The 18,538-nt window shown below is 40.1% G+C and overlaps 4 protein-coding genes across 4 annotated transcripts in view; 2 read left to right on the top strand and 2 right to left on the bottom strand.

The window, feature by feature from the left end:
- Positions 1-996: 996 nt before the first annotated feature.
- On the bottom strand, positions 997-3,577 carry LOC113173899. The gene is made up of 5 exons (XM_026377476.1): positions 3,456-3,577; positions 2,620-2,696; positions 1,767-1,931; positions 1,491-1,622; positions 997-1,306 (listed from the first exon to the last, which is right to left on the bottom strand). The coding sequence occupies exons 2-5, from the start codon at positions 2,693-2,695 to the stop codon at positions 1,170-1,172; spliced, it is 510 nt and encodes a 169-aa protein (XP_026233261.1). The 5' UTR covers position 2,696; positions 3,456-3,577; the 3' UTR covers positions 997-1,169.
- Positions 3,578-4,009: 432 nt separating this feature from the next.
- On the top strand, positions 4,010-8,045 carry emc8 (ER membrane protein complex subunit 8). Its single transcript, XM_026377494.2, has 5 exons — positions 4,010-4,546; positions 4,912-4,988; positions 5,100-5,169; positions 6,437-6,531; positions 6,626-8,045. The coding sequence occupies exons 1-5, from the start codon at positions 4,334-4,336 to the stop codon at positions 6,783-6,785; spliced, it is 615 nt and encodes a 204-aa protein (XP_026233279.1). The 5' UTR covers positions 4,010-4,333; the 3' UTR covers positions 6,786-8,045.
- Positions 8,046-9,784: 1,739 nt separating this feature from the next.
- On the top strand, positions 9,785-12,769 carry gins2 (GINS complex subunit 2). Its single transcript, XM_026377559.1, has 5 exons — positions 9,785-10,118; positions 10,382-10,496; positions 10,640-10,739; positions 10,871-10,997; positions 11,414-12,769. Exons 1-5 carry the CDS (start codon positions 10,029-10,031, stop codon positions 11,540-11,542), a joined length of 561 nt encoding a protein of 186 aa, XP_026233344.1. The 5' UTR covers positions 9,785-10,028; the 3' UTR covers positions 11,543-12,769.
- Positions 12,770-13,244: 475 nt separating this feature from the next.
- The window catches only part of gse1 (Gse1 coiled-coil protein), a 153,187-nt gene continuing 147,893 nt past the window's right edge, over positions 13,245-18,538 (bottom strand). Inside the window, exons 13-17 of the mRNA XM_026377558.1 lie at positions 17,806-17,919; positions 17,240-17,614; positions 16,419-16,757; positions 15,871-15,974; positions 13,245-15,495 (exon numbers count right to left, since the gene is read on the bottom strand). Of these exons, the coding sequence (XP_026233343.1) occupies positions 15,355-15,495; positions 15,871-15,974; positions 16,419-16,757; positions 17,240-17,614; positions 17,806-17,919 (1,073 nt within the window). The 3' untranslated portion in view covers positions 13,245-15,354. The remainder of the gene's footprint in view (positions 15,496-15,870; positions 15,975-16,418; positions 16,758-17,239; positions 17,615-17,805; positions 17,920-18,538) is intronic.

Genomic DNA, 18,538 nt, shown 5'->3' with positions numbered 1-18,538 from the left:
GGCATGTCTAAAAACGCTAATGTTATTAATTGAGCTTTAACCTCGCCTGGGCTCCAAGAACGGTTCCGTCACGCTGGATCGTCTTCCGGATTTTTTTGACGTGAAACATCTGCGGCTTCATCCGGTAAGTGACATCACAGCCTGCCGCCGTCAGCTCAGCTGTGCTTTCCCGAGGTTCACCTTCAGTCTGATTATAGAGCAGTGATGATGATTTAGACATGTGCATATTATAAGGACGCCAGAAATCCTTTGTATAACGTAGCGATGTTGCAGCGCAGCACGTACATGTTAGATTATAAGGAGTTCATCCAGAAATTTAGCAAAACAACAAGGGATCCCTCCTGCACAGAAGTCTGTGTAATGTTAAACTGACACCTACTATTTATTTGGTGGCCACAAAAGAGCCAGTTCCAACCATCAGCACCTCAGAAACGATGTCTACAAATATTTGCAAATAAAATGTGTATAAATACCTGATACGCACTATCTAACACGACCTACTTTTAGTTTCACTCTTGCATAACTAAATGCTTGTCAGGAATGTAAATTGATATGAAAAATGCAAACCTACTGAGAACTGCAAACCTACATTAGACAATTATCTCAAAGGTAAGGTGTGGTGGAGGGAGCGTCATGATTTGGGGCGGATTTGCCCATAACCTTTTCTTTCAACTTCATGTTCTACATAAAGTAATTCTAAATTGATTCACTATAATGATAAAGTGGGATTTGTTATTTTCAACACCATCCATAATTTCCTAATGCAACTAAAGCTTCAAGGAGAGCCAATTTATAAGCCAGATAATCATGATTAAGCTCCACCTAAGTACATACAGAGCCTCTGCTTCTTTTCAACAGAATACATTCCGTTCCAGGTATAGTTCATAGATTAGTAAATTACTGTTTCTATTATGATATACTAAACCATCAAATTCTATAAGGAATAGCCATTATTCACATAAAAGTCAAACACTTAAGACAACTGAGCAAGTTTTATGAGTTTAACAATTTTATTATTATACACAATGACCTTAAGAGGAAGAGGTCTTCCAAAATGCACAAACTGAGGTATTGTGGACAAAAGATAAATGCAGAAATATGTATTCTTGTATTTTTGAGTTGGTCTGCCTTTATTTTCAAGTACAGTATGTCATGGTCCTCTAGGTCCTTTACTTTTTCCACTGTTTGTTTTCGTAGTCCCACTTGGCAGAGAAGCCCTGTACTGGGTTGATTCTCATGTCCAGCATCCTCTGCAGCTCCTGCTGTTTGTACTCGGGATCAAAAGTGTGTGGTACTGGTCCAAACACTGCAAAAAAAAAAACAAAAACAAAAAAAACACGTCAAGCCATCAACCTAATTAAGACCGCAAGCAAAGAATGTGTATAAATTAGATAATTGTTCTCTGTCTCCTTGAGTTTAAATGTGGAAGATGTAGACAGCTCTAAATCAGATATCAGATTTGCCTGTTATTGCCACTTGTCTATACTTACCATACTTTCTCTGCCAGAGCACAATCAAGCCAGTGAAGCCAAGGAAGAACAACATCCCTGCAGTCACAGTCTTCCACTCTGACGACCCCTGGTTCATCTCAGCGAAGCTCTGGTTGAAGCTTATGCGGTACACTGAGTATTGGAAACACAAAGTTTGTGTAATGTTAAGTGTTCAACTTCTAAGAGTGAATAGGTGACTGAAGTATGACACTACTAGATATATCTATACAATATATGTGGTGATCTGAACAACAGTGATGACTGTCAATAACCTACATGCAATCTTCTCATCATTAGAGAGGGCAGCCCAGGAGCCCTTCTCCTTCTCCTTCAGGGACTTCTGCTCTTGATTCAGATTCTGCACATAGCGGACTTCCGGAAGAGGAATCTCCTGCCTGTCAATGTAGGCGGGGAGAGTGTAGTCCTCCACCTTAGCAACACCTGCAAGGCACAGCACAGAATGGCTGTCAGCTGGCTTCTGTTAAGACCTAACTCTTTCCTTCAGGTCAACCTTATCTGAATTGAATTTTCATGTGTCTTCTAAGAATAAGGTGACTTGTTTTACAGTTTTGATTTTGGGATGTGGTAACCAATAAAAATTAGCAGCCACTGCATTTTGAATCTAGACGCCATCCTCCTATTAAAATTCATGCTTATCTTGAATAGATCTCTGTCACTCTAAGTATAAAGTCTAGTGTGGGAAACAGGTTTAACTGGTGACAATACCTTGATATGTCTATGGCAGAGTGCCAGGTGTACATAACTGCAGGATGATGAAGCGGCGAAGGAAATGTGTTGTTGGGAAAATCCCTTTTTTTGTTTTTATAATCGCAACGTAAAAAGCACACTGAAAGGAAATATTTCCCAGGGTTTTACTCTCACCTCTTAACACATTAAGAAATTTATTGCATTTGAGAGAAGTGCACATCCAGAGGCCACATGAACCATAGCATTACAGATTTTAAATGTAATCAAAGATTTAGCTTTCAGAAACTCTCATTAGGATTGATGACTCAAGTAACCATCAATATACATATACAAAAGTAGCAATGTAGAGATCTAATTGGATCTATTGTTATAACGCTTGACGGCAAAAGAAGACGTCCCCGTCATTTCAACTGTCACTTACCATGTCCTCCACGTACACAGACAGATGTGGCGATGGCACGTTTGCCAATAAGGTTAAAGGCTCTGGTGGCTAGCATTCTGTGGAAGAAGGTCATAAATAACAATAAACTCAGTTAGCACTTCTGCACATATTCAAACATATAAACTTGCTTATAACTAACAGGGGACAATTTTTTTTGATACCATAAGAACATATAATATAAATAAATAATAATAAGTAACAAATAATATAGTAATAACGTTTATAGTACAATTTTAAGTACACCATGATATTATTTGCATTTAGTCTAATGCGTGACTTTTAAATGCAAACAACATCTGCATATAATCCCTGATGGGAAGTATATATTTATGTGTCACCACTGTTGTTATTATGCCTCCAAATGTGAGATCTAGCATAACACCACAATGCTAAGCTAATGTTAGCGTTAGCTACAAACACAAGGTCATCGCGCCCGGAAAAACATAATCATTTAAATACTAGTTTCCTTAACATAATATTGCACAATTTAACATTCCAACATTAACCGAGACAGCATTTCTATGCAGATACAGTAGACCACTGTGACATTTGCTGCCTGTGCAGCACATTGTGTCTCCATGACTGTGATGCTAGAAGCTAATGACAGCTAGCCGGTAAGTTAGCTAGTCCTAGCTCCGATACGCTCCGACAAAGTCACTGTGCAAAAAATCTCGCAGTTCAGTTAAACCTTCGACCCATCTTGATATATTACTTACTCCTCCACTGTATATTTTCACAAATCGTGAGAGAGCAAATAAATATGAACTATTTCTATTAGTTAAGAAATATAATGTTGATAAAACAAAGCGACCTACTTTCTCTTCCTTGCTCCCGTCCGCCGATGGTCATAAAGGAAGTGTGATTAGCACTGCGACCGGAAATACGTAAATCAGGTTTGGAGGTCAAAGCAAACGGGACCGCTGAGACGAGCAAAAAGGATTGTCACGTGATTGACGAAGATAGCCGAAGATGCTCGGGTACTGGGACATTTACTGATCATTTGAACAATAACGATTTAATTGTCACGTTCCTTCAAATTTCAAAACATGTGGATTAAAATTGTGCTCAGTACAAAACATGTCATAACGTTATAAGCGACCTCTGCTGCCCGATGTGTCAGTTTAGTGACAGATATCTTTTTCCAAATAATAAATGCGGATTTATTTTCTGTAGGCTGCATTTGGTATTCCACTTTGAGATTAAATGGTTTGAAACGTTTTGTATTTACACTATTTTTACTACAGAATCTGCTCGATTAGCAGGTTCGTCTTGTCACGTCATCCAGCACCTTGCCCGTCGTGGCGGTCCTTGGAGAGTTCCCCATGCGCCTGACCCCTGGAGGAGCGAACGGAAGACGGTCAGTTTTTACGACACCTCCATTCTTTACGGCACCGCCGGTGCTGCAGAAACGAGAGAGAGGTGGAAGTAAGATTAGCTTTTGGCTAGATTTGGGACAGCGATTACTTTTTATCTCCTAAACAGAAAGTAGTGGTATTTTTTCGCTGTGAAGCGTACATGTACTCGCTCGGAGGTTCAGCAACAACCTATACTTTTATTAAGGTGACTGCCGAGCATGATAAGTAGTGTTAGCTAACGGTAGCAGCAGCAGCAGTCCCTCGTTAACGTGAAGCCACTCAGCTACTTTGGCAGAGTCGTCTCTTTTTTCCTGATTCTGCCGACGTGTCTTATAAAAATGCCTATTCAGCTCACAAGTCAGGCTTATTGTAAAATGCTTTTACATGCGGCCAAGTATCCCCACTGCTCCGTGAATGGATTATTGGTGGCAGAAAAAACGAAGGAGAAGAAGAAAGACAGCCACAGCGAACCCGTGCTGTGTGTGGACTGTGTGCCTCTGTTTCACGGCACACTGGCTCTGGCACCGATGCTAGAAGTAGCTTTAACACTGGTAAGTGACTTAGCCTTCAGTCCACACTCTGCTAATTATGAGGTACATTTAGGCTAATTAATGCAATAGAGGCTCAGTTAGTGTTTGAAGTGTTACAACGTGTTTCAGGTAGGCTGTAGTGTAGTGGAGCTGGTGAATAGTATTGCATTACACTAACAGGTGTTTTTAGTATTGGTGCCCCAGCTCACACCCTCCTGACCCTCCAGATCAGATTTGGATTATATTCTTTTTAGCTGTGTGAACTTATAACCTGGAAACTGAGTGTAAATCCATGTCTCTTTTTTTTCCTCTCTTGTTGAAAATGAATTTGGTCTGACACCTTCTGTCCCTTCCTGTTGGCTCCACAACTCCTGTTCCTCTCTCAGATTGATACTTGGTGCAAGGAAAATAAGTATATAATTGTTGGATATTATCAAGCCAATGAACGCACGAAAGACTCAAGGTATGGACGACCAAATGCACATGAACTCTGCCCTGTGTCAGGAAATATCCAGTTATAAACCATGTCCCCATCTCCCATGGTGCTTTAATGTTTTGGCCCTCTCTCCTACAGACCCAACCAAGTTGCAGAAAAAGTGGCTGCCAGGATTTCTGAGAACTTCAGTGACACAGCAATCGTTATGGTAATAGTTAATAATTGAGGCTCTGGGGGATATACATGTTTTTCTCAGTTTCTTTTTACTAGCACCTACAGTTTGGAAGGTACTCAAACTTCTTCACTTTTTCATATTTTACTGTTTTGTGAACTTGTTTTAAATTGAGTAAAAAAAAAACTAAAAGCTTATAAATTCAAAATCCAAAACAGAAAGTTATCTTTTCTGAAAGTATTTGTTGTTGCAGCACTGCAAATTGTAGTCAGGTTTGTTGCTTTACCTTGTCTTGAGATGAGTCTAGAAGTTGACTGGGATCCAGCTGTGGCAAATTGAATTGACCTGAGACTGGGGCGATTGTTAACCTTCTATCGTTACGGTGACCGAAAGCATAGAGCGAAGAGAACCCTCGAATAGCTTCAGGACACGTTTCTGACTGTTTTTAGTGGTCCAGACAAAACCCAGACTAAACATCTCAGAACATCTGTGGAGAGGTGGAAGTTCACAGACTCTCCTGGTCCAATCTGATGGAGCTTGAGAGAATCTGCCTGGAAGACTTGGATGCACTCTCTAAATCCAGGTGTGACGAGTCTGAAGAGACTTACCAAAGACGTTCTGGAGCTGGGCCATATTTACTGCTAAAGGGGTTTCTACAAAGTATTGAATTAGGGGTCTGAATACTTTTGTTACTGAGAGAAGAAATCTGACCTGTTCAGGGTGCACCCTGTATCTCGCTCACTGACAGCTGGGATTGACTCCAGAACCTTAATGACCAATTTAAAAAAACTATGATTTCACATTATTATTATGGATTATAGACTGTAGACTGGTGGCCATAAATAGTTTTTTTTTTTTCTAAAATAATCTTTCAGCATTGAAAACTGTACAAAAAGTGAAGGGGTTTCACTACTTTCCAAAACCATTGCACATGTACCAACCCTGAAGACTTCTTTAGTCTGTGCGTTTCAGTTGTGTAAACAACCAGCTGTAACATTTAGAAACTTAAAATCAGTGTGTTCACAGTAATGGGTTAAATACATGCATAAGGCAAGTGTGCAGTTTCTGCAACATGACATGTTATTGTGTAGACAAAGATCTATGCATTTGACTGACTCAAAGGTGAAAATCCAGTAAATCTATGTTTTAAAATGGATTACCGGCATTATAAATAATATAGAATTACAATGTGATTTCCTTAACACATGTTAAATGTAGGTCTGGATTTGTAGAGTAATATAACAGTTCTATCAAAATTACCCCAGAATCTCTCTAACGTCTGTGCTTTACTCTTTTCCCTCAGGTGGACAACAGTAGATTAACAATGAGCTGTTTTGAGCCCATTGTTCTTATCTATGATCATCATGAAAACAAGTGGAAGAGCAGAGAAGCAACTTCGTAAGTGTCCCTGTGCTGTTTCACTGCATGACCTCCATATGTGTTTTTTTTACCTGTTCATTACCAAACCAAATGTTTTTTGTCTGTTTTGCAGTGACTGCTTTGAGGACTGGAGCGAAGCACAGAAGATCACATCTGCTTTGTTAGAGAGCAGGTCCTATGAGAACTTGGTTGACTTTGACAATCACTTGGATGATCTAAGGAATGACTGGACCAATCCTGCGATCAACAAGTCTGTCCTGGATCTGTGCTAATACCCTGAGTCGGGTACGCTGGACACACGGATATTACTGCCGTTTCAGCATGCAAGATGCTACTTATTGTAGCACAAGAGTACAAAAATGCTGAACACGTAATGTTGGTTGCATTAAAAGCCGCCTGTACTGATGGGAACAGAGCACTGACCACTTAGGCCAAAATCTCTTAAGGGCAAGCGCTACATGTCCACTGTGGGCATGTGTCCACCTTTACAAGGTGATTATAAGGTGTTGAAGGAAATTATGGTTTTGAATGCAACTTAAATGCTTAATTTTTTCTGTTGTGGTTTGTTTAATCATAGTTGTGTGCATAAATTAAAAAAATGTAGAGTATTCGATCTATTTTTCCTCATAAATGTAACAGCCAGTAGCCATAGATAGACCGTTCTAACTTATTACAATATTTAGATGATGATCGTACTAATGAGGTATGATAAATATTAATAAAATTTTATAGATTGTGAAGCCCTGATTTCATGCAAAACTGTAGTATGAAGATGTTTGTGCGCAGTTTAAAATCCACTAATATAACGATATAGATGTCATAGAAATGCAGGAATCCTAAAGGTTTTTCTTTTCAAAGTTAGGATCTGTCACATGTGGAGTGGAGAGTCCTTCGTTAGATGCACAAGCAATAACAAAGGGAGGATTGACTTTTACATGATGACATGGATGACAGACAGCACACGCTGGGAAATTGGCTTTTGTTTTGTTTTTTTAACAAACTACATCAGAAATCACAGGAATGTGTGTGTTTTGCTCTGTTGGATATACAGTATGTTTGATTTTCTACATAATTTGCCACTTTAAATCCAACCATTTAATAACTAAAAAGTTTATATTTAAATACATCATGTAAGGGTGCGGAGCTACTATTCTATTGGATTCATCAGTAGGGGCTAACTACTTAAATAACTGAGTGGACATTTTTACAGAAATTGTATAAACTGAATGTATAATGAAAACAACTTGTCATTTGGTAAATGATTTTGCTGGATGTCTTTGCTAAGCATCTCTGCCTTGACACTTTAAAAAAAGAGATTGATTAAACAGTTTGAGCAGCTTTTTATTATTGCATTGTATTTTTTATTAGATTTTTTGCCTGTTTAGTTTTGTAAATTACTGACTTTGACGCTGTTGCAGTAATACATGTGTTCGGGTCAGTGGTACTGTTTTCTGATCTTCCTGAGGATACCGAAGAACATTTTTAATGTTACTATGCATGACAGAACTCATAATAAAAACCTTTAACAAACAGTGGCTTAGAAGTTAAAACAACAGTAATAGATAACTACGGTGTTTTATTAACCCAGTGGGAAATTACATTATTACTTCAGTCAAGTCACATCAGTTGACTTCCCTTTCTAGTCAGACTGTGCTCGTCCCAGTCTAAACTGTTAGAGATGTCATTTCCTGCCATGCTCATACCAGGAAGTGGTGATTTACAGTGCATGTTTTTATAATAATGCGGAGCTTCCCTCACTCATTGTTTCATCTAGAAAGGGCCCTCTGGGCTCTTCCTTGTAAGTCTTGCGTCATATGTGACACCCCACCTAATCTGTTGTCTTAACAAATTTCCCATGCTTCTTTGCAACAACACCGTTTTAGATCCCAGCTGAAAAATCACAACTCTGATCTCTTATCATGTGTAACAGTAACAGTGTATGTGTACAGTGTACAGTCCCACTAAATATCTTTTTTTCACACATTACATTTACATTAAAAAATATTTATTTTATCTCAGTTCCTAATTAATTGACCTGTAAAATACAGGTATTAGATATTCGTGGTCTCAGCTGTAACAAGCTTTATGAGTGCATTCTACACAGCTGGATATTTAAACATCACTTTCACTCTCTCCTACTGCAGAAATGTTGCATTACACACAAAACCAAAGTCACCACCTTGATTTAACTAAGCAAATAGGGAAGAGCTTCCCATTGGACACAAGTCATTTAACCCTAACTGATGCAGTGAGTAAGTTCTCATTTCTTAAACAATCATGTCTGAAGACACATCCTGTGGTGGTGGAAAATATGTTAATCTGTTTCAGAAGGGTCAAATTATTGACATGAATCAAGCAAGAAAACATCTAAGGAGATTGATGAAACTACTAAATCTGGGTTAAGAACTGTCCAATAGAAGAAGGTCACGTGGTCTGATGAGGCCAGATTTCCTCTGTTCCAGAGTGATGGGAGCATCAAAGGTGAGAGAGGCGGGTGTATTTTCTTCCCTGATGTCACGGGCATATTCCAAGTTGACAATGCCAGGATTCATCAGGCTCAAATTGTGAAAGTGTGGTTCAGGGAGCATGAAACATCATTTTCACAAATGGATTGACCACCACAGAGTCCAGACCTTAACCCCACTGAGGGGTTGTGGAGAAGACTTTGTGCAGCGTTAAGACTCTCCCATCATCAAAACAAGATCTTAGGGAAAAATAAATGCAACTCCAGACATGAATACGTTTTTGTATTGGGCATGGGCAGTGTACATGTACACATTTACAGTAACAAAAAAAGTCATGATGCTGATCACAAGTGGACTGTTAATCATCCATTAATTATAGAACATTTGAAGTATTAATATCATTGTCCTTTATATACTACTTTCTACTAAACTGTAATTCCGTTTACTTTGTATTAAACTACACACAGTTGATGTATCAGTATAGTTACAAGTTACATTAAAGACAATTTCACTTTTACATGATTATTATATTTATCTATCGATACAAAAGTGTGTACAAAAACAGTTTGATGTAGGATACTGTTAGTACTGTTAGTACTATTAGTACTATTAGTACTGTTAGTACTATTAGTACAACCTGCTGTGTATTTACCTGCCCTGTAACACCTGGTGAACACTGCCACCTAGTGGACTTTAACTGCGACTGTTGGTTGATTCGTCACATGACCCACTTCTTCCGGGATCTAACAAAACAAAACGTTAAGGTGTAGACAATGTCGTCATATCCGCCATTTTCCAGACCCGCCAGTATACAGTCCATAAACGTCACATTTGATAAAGATAAACATTCACCAGACGTGGAGTTTACATGTACTGAAATAAGTCGTAGAGGACGGTACGCGGTGCTCATTTTTCCATATTACAGTAAAGCCTGCTGGTGACGAAACCGTCTTATCCTTGAAGACTTTGTAGATCCACGCAGCCTGGAGCGCGGGAAACGTTTGTGGTGTGAATGTGAAGTTTGAAGAAACACGATAAAAAAAAACAGCGATGGATCCGTCCGAGGTCGAGTTCCTGTCCGAGAAAGAGATGGTGAAGATAATACCTAATTTCAGCTTAGACAAGATCTACTTGATCGGGGTAAGTAGTTAAATCAGCTGTGTTTTCAGTCGTGGTTGTAGATCAGGTATCGACAACTCGTTAGCCACGTTAGCTCAGCAGTTAGCTAATGGTAGCATATCCCAAACCTCTCCATGTGATGGATAGAGACAGGTTATCTGTCCGTGTCTCCACATGTCATCCACCCATCACTGCCAAGGTTGGACTCAGTATGTAAATGAAATGGACTCTGCTTCCGTGTGCGAGCTGCACTAAAGGAAGGTTTGTGTACTTGTGTTTCTCAGGGCGACCTGGGTCCCTTCAACCCCGGACTGCAGGTGGATGTCCCCGTGTGGCTGGCTCTTAACCTCAAACAGAGACAGAAGTGCAGAATTGTTCCTCCAGAGTGGATGGATGTTGGTAAGATTCACAAACTGGTTAACAGGATTCAGAATACACAGTGCTACACAGCCATGAAGCGGCACAACACCCATTCATTTCCATCGTCTGGCACTTGAGTTGTTCAGGTAATGTTTGTGTACATTACTGTTCACAATGTGCAGATAAACTGGAGGAGATGCGCGAGCTCGAGAGGAAGGAGGAAACCTTTACACCTGCTCCCAGTCCTTATTACATGGAGCTGACCAAGCTGCTACTTAACCAGTGAGTGAAATCAACTCCTTTCAGAAATGAGGCCTTCTCTCTTATTGTCCTGATGGCAGGTGAAGTAATCAAACACACTGTGAAAAAGCTCCTTATCGCGTGACACTTACTCGACCTGTGTCTTTCTGTAGCGCATCTGACAACATTCCTAAAGCAGATGAGATCCGAACACTGGTCAAAGACATCTGGGACACACGGATTGCCAAACTCCGCCTCTCTGCAGACAGCTTCATCAGTCAGCAGGAGGCTCATGCCAAGGTAAAACTGATCATCATAATAACCCATTGATTAGTTGACTGACCATGTTTAAACAAAATCCTGTAATCCATTATTTCTAGCCCCTCAGACATGGATGGTTTCTTACGCCACGGTGACTGTAAATATTACATAAATATTGAAACCAGTCATGGGAATTTTTCATTGTTTTCTAACATATTATAGAAATATATTAGTATATTTTTTTATTTTACAAAAATATTTAACTGATTAATCAGTGATTACCATTTGCTAGAGAAATGTGAACAGCTTATATTTTTATTTTCTCTAATCGGAAGCTGTGTTGAAAAGTCAGATGTGAAGCACCAGCATTCACCACAGAACAGATTCACTTTCACTCGTTTGCTTGTCAAAAACTAAACGCGTCTCCCATCTGACTCTGCTCCTTTCGTCTGTAGCTTGACAACCTCACTCTGATGGAGATCAACACCATACGTGCATTCCTCCTCGACTCACTCAACTGCATGTACAAACTTCGTACCAATCTGCAGCCTGGTTCCAGTAAAGGACAGTTCATGGACTATTGATTCACACGAACGAGGCCTGCTGAACAGGTTTGGATGTAGACTTTGGGGAAGTATTGGACTGAGGCGTGTACTTGCAGAACAGGCCCCTAAATACTGAAAAGACATTGTTCTCAGAAGCTCGGGAAAGCAGAATAATTTTACTGAGCCTTTTTATGGGACTACACATCTTTGCAGTGAGACATTCATTTGTACATATTTAAAAACGCATAAGCTTTATACAAATGTGTTGTTTGAAATAAGTTCATATTTAAATTCAGTCAGGACAAAACCACCATTTTTGTATGTTTCAATATGTAAGAAAATAAATGTTTCTGTGTATGTTAAAGGTAAATGGGTTTACTTTTATTTTCCCTACAATCCTTTAATACATTTTGAATATTAGTGTATAAAACCATGCTGACGTACACTCATTGACATGAGTGCCATGCTGATCTTTTTTTTGTCCATGGAGACAAAAACGTTGCACAGCTTTAATTCAGTGTTGGGTTTTCTAAAATCAACAAACTGTTAAAATATACAGAGAGCTTAATATTTAGTTGAATGTCCATTTAGCAGGTTTTATCTATTGGTTTCATCAGCAGGCTTCTGGCAGGATATTAAAATATCTAACTACAGTATGTGGTTGGATAGTTGACCTTCTGCTTTCTTTGCAGAATTGCTAGAGTTGAATGAAATTCGTTTTCTGGCACAGATGTGACTTTTAAGCAGTCCTCAAATTTCCAATATTTTCCGAGATCAGAATGGCTTAATGTTATCCTGCCTTTTCCATACTACAACCCGAATTGATGGTTAAATACGTTTGAATTGTCTAGCTGATAGTTGAGAGGTGGTCCTCCTTCCTCCTCTATTGTGTTTCTCACATCCTCACTGAGATCTTCAGACTTTCCCATTATCCTGTGTGTCAGTTCAGAGAAAGTAGCCAATCAGGATCAGTAACAAAAACTTGGGAAAAATAAGTCATTTTGGAAGTAACAGCACCACCACAGAATTAAAATGGGTATATGTATATTTTTGACTGATTTCAGAAAACCCAACATGAATTAAAAACCCTGTGCACCAAATTCTTGGTTTCTTTTATTAAAATGTGTGTTGTACAATAATTCTGAGCAAAAGGAAACGGGTCAGAGAAATAATTTAAAGCCTAATATTACTGTGACATTCAGCTCCATGAGCGTGTGTACACTTCTGACAACAGAACTATTTCTAAAACCTAAAATGTATAAATTTGGAGGAGGACGGAAGATCTAAACAAGGTAGTGACAAGTTAAAATTGTAATGATTCCCTGCCTATTTACTAGTACCCATTAATTAACAGACAAAGGTTAATATTTAACATTTTTGAAATATTTTATTTTCTTTTTTGTCTGAAATCACAGCCATATATTCATAAATACCTAATTACTACATTCAACAAAGAATATATTACATTACAATGAATTCAAACAAGTACATTTTAAAAACAGGATTTCACAGCATCTAGACATCCTCCACTGAGTAATGGGGCTATTGCATGGGCGTGCGTGGGTTGGAGACACGGGGAGGCTGGCCAAGTGGGCTCACTGTACTGCACCTTCCTCCCCAGCTCATTGGCTCAGCTCCCTCATTAAATGATAGGCTGCGCTCTTGGCTCTCTTCTGCTCTGTAAAAGAAAGTACACTGTGTCCCTCTGATCCTCTGGACTGACTTAGGCCTCATTTATTAAAAAAAAAAAAAAAAAGGTTTTGTGATTAAATTGAGTCCTGGAGATGCTTTTGGATAAAGGGATTCTGTGTCTTGAGTTATTTGAAAGGTGTGAGACACACACTGTACATTTGTAAAATGTAAAGTCCCTGATCGCTATGTTACGTGTAGAATGTCCATCATTTGGACTGCAACTCATTCATATGCTCCCAAATTCTTGAGGCACTTGTAAGTTATATACTGTATGTACGGGGTAGTTGTGCTTCAGTCTTTAGTTCTTATATAAATTATCCTTCTGAACATTTTTTAAATTCTGTTTTGTTTGAAATAGTGAAATCTCTCACTGTTCTCACACCAACTAACATTTTATTTCCAAATGACAAACTACACACTACATAGATTGCCTTTGGGGTTTCCAATTTGACATACAGTACAACCATCGGGCTGGGGCAACACGAGTTACAGGGTAGACAGTTGGTGGAAAATGGGATGAAGGACAGACAGCGGTCGTAAACAGGTATGAGGCCAGGTAAAGCAAACCGTTCGGATTTGTTATATGCACTAGAAAATAGCCAGGTTGGACTGACTCTTGTGATCTAGTGTGATTTCCAGTCTAATTATAACATGTTGGCATGATGATAGGAGTAAATGGAGGAAGGACATAGAAGATGCCATTCTGGGTTGACTGTTTGGCTACCTAATTGCAACTCAAATTAAAGTTAATCAAAAACGCTAACATTTGTTTTTCACTTTGGCACAATGTTCCTCTCATGGCTGCTAATAAGGGCTTCATCGTATAAGGCGTAACATTACACAGACCGTTGCACTGTTTGAGTCCAATGTTCTATAATGTCATACAAAGTGAAGTGAAGGTCCAATTTTAAGATGTAGTATCAAGAATCTGTTTGATTCACGGACTGCTTAAGAGACTCTTCATGTCTTCAAAATAATCAAGTCAAGTTACCAAAAAGAAAATATGTCACTGTGGATCTCAGCTGTTTCCTGTATGAGAATATCACAAGCTACCTAGTCACGCCAGCAGCAGTGAAGCAGAAGAGTTGCTGAAATGGGCAATAAAACAGACACATGTAGCTGTGAAGGGGGGTGAGAGGGCAAGAGTCATGTCTCACGACCTCTGAGTGAGCTTTGCTGAGCTCAGAGGCCAGATGAGGTGTGGCTGTGGCTGGGTCTTAGCTGCGCAGTGCCAGGCGAGAGTAAGAGGACTGTCCTGTTTACTCTCACTCTGTTTCATGTCTCAAAATGAGCTGTTCTGGCCAGCAGCAGTACAAACACTAAAAGCAAGGCTTTCTTTTCCAACCCAAAAAGCATAAGCATATAAAAATGGCAGGCTTTTTCTTTTAAAAGAACAATGATTAAAGTAATAAAAACATACAAAATTCTTTTAAGTCTTCATATTATGTACAATACAAGGCTGAAGCACCTTTTAAAATTCTTATTCTCAAATTTTCTATTTCGAAATAAAACATTTCCTTAATTCTTTCCAAAAATGTGCATTTTCTAAGTTCTTCCCTAATCTGAACAGTTCTTTGTTGTAACACAGTACCACCAGGTAGTTCTTCAGCTTTTATTCTTAAGTGCATTTCCAGGTCAAAAGCTCCCGTGGCCTCTGTGATAACATTAGTCCCGATTGGCCAGAAGCTATGTTTGGAGATTTGGAGCATTCAAGTTTCTTGATGACACCCCTCCTGGGGTAGCTGCTCCCTCATTGGCAGGATTGTCTGTGTAGCTGTGGCAGAGAGGGACGCAGGGACTGAACAAAAGAGCAGCAGGAACTGAAGAATGTGTGAAAAGCAGGCGCGCGCGTGTTTTTGTGTTGATCTTCAGGTACTCCTGCCCCGTTTTCTTGCTGATTTCAAGGTTGGCTACATTGGCACATGTTAGTGGCTTGTGGCACAGTCTCTGGCTGGCCACAATCCAAAGACTGCCTGTCCTTCACTGAATGGTCCTGCCCTCTGTGCGTTCATATATCCATTCATTAATTTATCTTATCTAGCCAGCCATATTCTCCTCCATGGAGCCATGTGGACCAGGCCATGAAAAATAAACTCTGGGTGTCAGTCTGAAAGGGGAAGTGGCCAGGGCCTAGGGGCCATCAGGTCAAGTTGTTAGGGTCACCTGGGAGGGTAGCCCTTGTAATGGCCGCCTCTCGGCCAGTGTGTCTGCGGCAGCGTCAAACACTTCCTGAAGTGCTCCAGTTCTGCTTGTAACTTCTCCCGTTCCACTGCCAGCTTCTGTCTCTGTGACATCAGCTCCTGCACAAAAAGACAGACATTAGAAATTAGAAGTAATAAAGAACTGCTCATGTCCTGGGCTGTGTGAGATATCTAGCTCCAGGGCTATAAAGGTGAAAACTAGAAACATGCGACTCCACCCCAGCACCTCTTATTAAGGTTTATGAAACTATCAGTGAATTTAAGAACCAGTCCCTGGAAAACTGTCATGACGTCGTTCATCTGCCTCTGAGACCACTTATTGTATTTTAACTATTATGAAGCATGGTTAAAAAAAACATGTTGGGAGATGGAAAATTAATGTGTGGGGGTGGATGAAATTACATCATGCCACCCAGTGATTGTTACTTAGTGTGTGTGTGTGTGTATGTATGTGTGTTTGTGCATGTGTCTTACCCCCATGGTGTGAGACAGCTGCTCAGCAGTCAGACTGAGGTTGTAGTTCTGAGCTTCTAGTCTTCGACACTGGCTCTGCAACACTTGTCGTTCCAAACTTTGCTCTAGAAGACGATGGCAACAGATAAAATATGGAGAAAGGGAAAAAACAGACATAGTTAGACAAAACTATAACAACAAGGCTGGAGGTCAAGTAATTTATTTGCAAGGGAAGATGAATACTGCCCTCTGATGGCAAGACAACACTACAACAGCGTTAAGATCTTCAGTCTTTAATTGTACTTTATATATTGTATGATCTTTTAGGAGTTCAGTTTTATCATTTATATGCATGTACATTAGTCCCTAATTGTTCAAATGTTTTATATTTGAACTGTCTCATCAACTTATATTATCATCCTCCAGTAGTGATCCGTAGTCAAGACCTCACTTTTCCTTGGACCTCTTCTAAGTCGCTTTGGATAAAAGCGTCTTAATAAATTATAGAACGTGATGTGATCGATAGAAGTAACAGCTTTGAAACTAACATGTTCCATGTGGCTGCTTACCTTCAACATATTCCTGATAAGCTTCAAATATAGATTCAATCCCCTGCCATTTGGAAGCAGGAGCCTCCTCTTCTTCCTCCTCCTCTTCCTCCTCAGATTCCTCTGGACCAGACTGGTCCTCCCTCGTCCCTGAGGCCTCCCGCGGTTGGGGTACAGAGAAGTGCTGCCCGTTGGGCTGGGGGTGAGAGTGTGAGTACGGATGGGGAAATGAATGTGCGTTCGAGTGAGACTGCGAATGTGGCTGCGGCGGTCGGCCAGGGGCGCTCTGAAGCTCTGGAATGTTGTAGTGAACCGACGACTCCTGGAGGTGGGACGACTCTGACGTGCCTGCAGCTCCACCTGGAGGACAAACATGGAAGAACAGAAAGGACTGTCAATGATTCTTATTAATTTGAAAGTATTTAATGTTTTATTTTCCCTTTTTCATACAACTGTAATTTGAATGTTCTAAAATTTGGTTAGATAAGTCATTGGGGAAACTATGATGGCATTTTTCCACAGTTTTTTAGTATTATGTATCTAAAACAAAACACAAACAGCAAAGATAAGCTAAAACTGAATGATCATTAATTAAAGCCTAAAAGGAATTAATTCAATGCAAGTTAGGTACGACCTAAAAACATAATGTCAGGCACTCAGGTATTGTTGGAAATAAAGCAGGTTTTCAGAAGTAAATTTGATATTTTTCACCGTTTTCTCACATATGAAGTAACAGTGTCAGGTCCTGGTGAACCTGTTGGTTGGGTAAAGCTGAAAAGCCTCACCGTCTATCTTGTCACTATTGTACTTTACGTTACCACACTGTGGTTTGTGCTACTTACCTTTGTGTTTCTGCAGAGCTTTTTGAGTGGACTGAAGCACAGATTCATGGAACTGCTGAGCAAATTCCTCTGGGGTGAAGCTGTCCCAGGGTTTGGTGCGTCCATTGATGCTGTGAAGGCCCTCTTTAGCCTGCAGGGGGAGTGGGGGCCGCAAGCTGTTCAGTAGGCTGGAGCTCCTCTTAGAGATAGGTCCCTCACTGGGCCCCCGGGCCTTGTCTGGGTAGACAGCTGGAGAGGGGGGTTCCTTTGGTCTTAATGTGTCCCCGAGGGGTTTTGGATGGCCATTGGGGGATGCTGGGCAATGTGAGGAGGGGCTATGTGGTCGGACAGCGTGGTGTTCCTCTGATTCAGAGGAAGGCTGAGAAAATGCAGCATCTGCAAAACATTTGAACATGTGTTAGTCACAATGAGGTTAAGATCTACAACTTCACTGCAGTTAGAATTCGTAGCTACTTTAGATTCATCTACCATCTTTATAAATTATACAAATACATAAACACCACTCTAGTCTAATAATTCAGGGAAGAGAAAGTGTGTATGTTTATGTTCATTAGCATGTATCTCACCAGAGCTCTGCGCTGGAGGGCTCTTACACAGCGGATGAGAGGCATGTCTGATGGTATCCAAGGTGATGCTCTTTTCTTTAATGGCCTGAAGCAGCTCCACCACCCTTTCATTATCTAAGACACAGAAAAAAATATATATATATGTAACATGAAAATCTCTGTAGCACTAGCCCCGTCTGTGTGCATCTTATTCACCTATTTCTCCCAGCTGTGTGTATGTGTGTGTGAGTAATGTGTAAAGACTGCAAACAGTAAATCGAGAGAATTAGACTAGGGGTCACTGTAAGCCCACCTCTGCCACTGTCAGTTTCTTGTCAGTATGTGTAAATCTATGTTCCCAGAAAGCCAGTGCGTGTGTGTGTGTGTGTGTGTGTGTGTGGGGGGGGGGGGGGGGGGGGACTGCAAGCATATACGAAGAAAGTCCACCTTTATAACTGGGGTAAGATAAAGCGTTACATTATGCATACATTATTTAATATGCTGCATATCATTTAGGGGTTCAGGTTTCACATGACTGTTTGACCTCTTTACTTTATAATTTGCTTCAGGGCTTGAGTCAACATGTTAATGAGAACACAGTGCATGTAAAGCAGGTAAAGCTGAGCCAAAGTGAAGTGTCAGCGAGCTGTAGAGCTGACTGAGACTGACTACTACTTTTTAACAGCTAAATCAGTCTACTTTTTTCTGCTGAAGTGAGATGTCAAAGAGAAGAGACACGATATGGATAATGGAT

Source organism: Anabas testudineus, chromosome 3, assembly GCF_900324465.2.
Source record: "Anabas testudineus chromosome 3, fAnaTes1.2, whole genome shotgun sequence".
In the NCBI taxonomy this organism is placed as follows: Eukaryota; Metazoa; Chordata; class Actinopteri; order Anabantiformes; family Anabantidae; genus Anabas; species Anabas testudineus.
The sequence above is the reverse complement of the archived record's forward strand: the minus strand, read 5'-3'. Positions and strand labels throughout refer to the sequence as shown.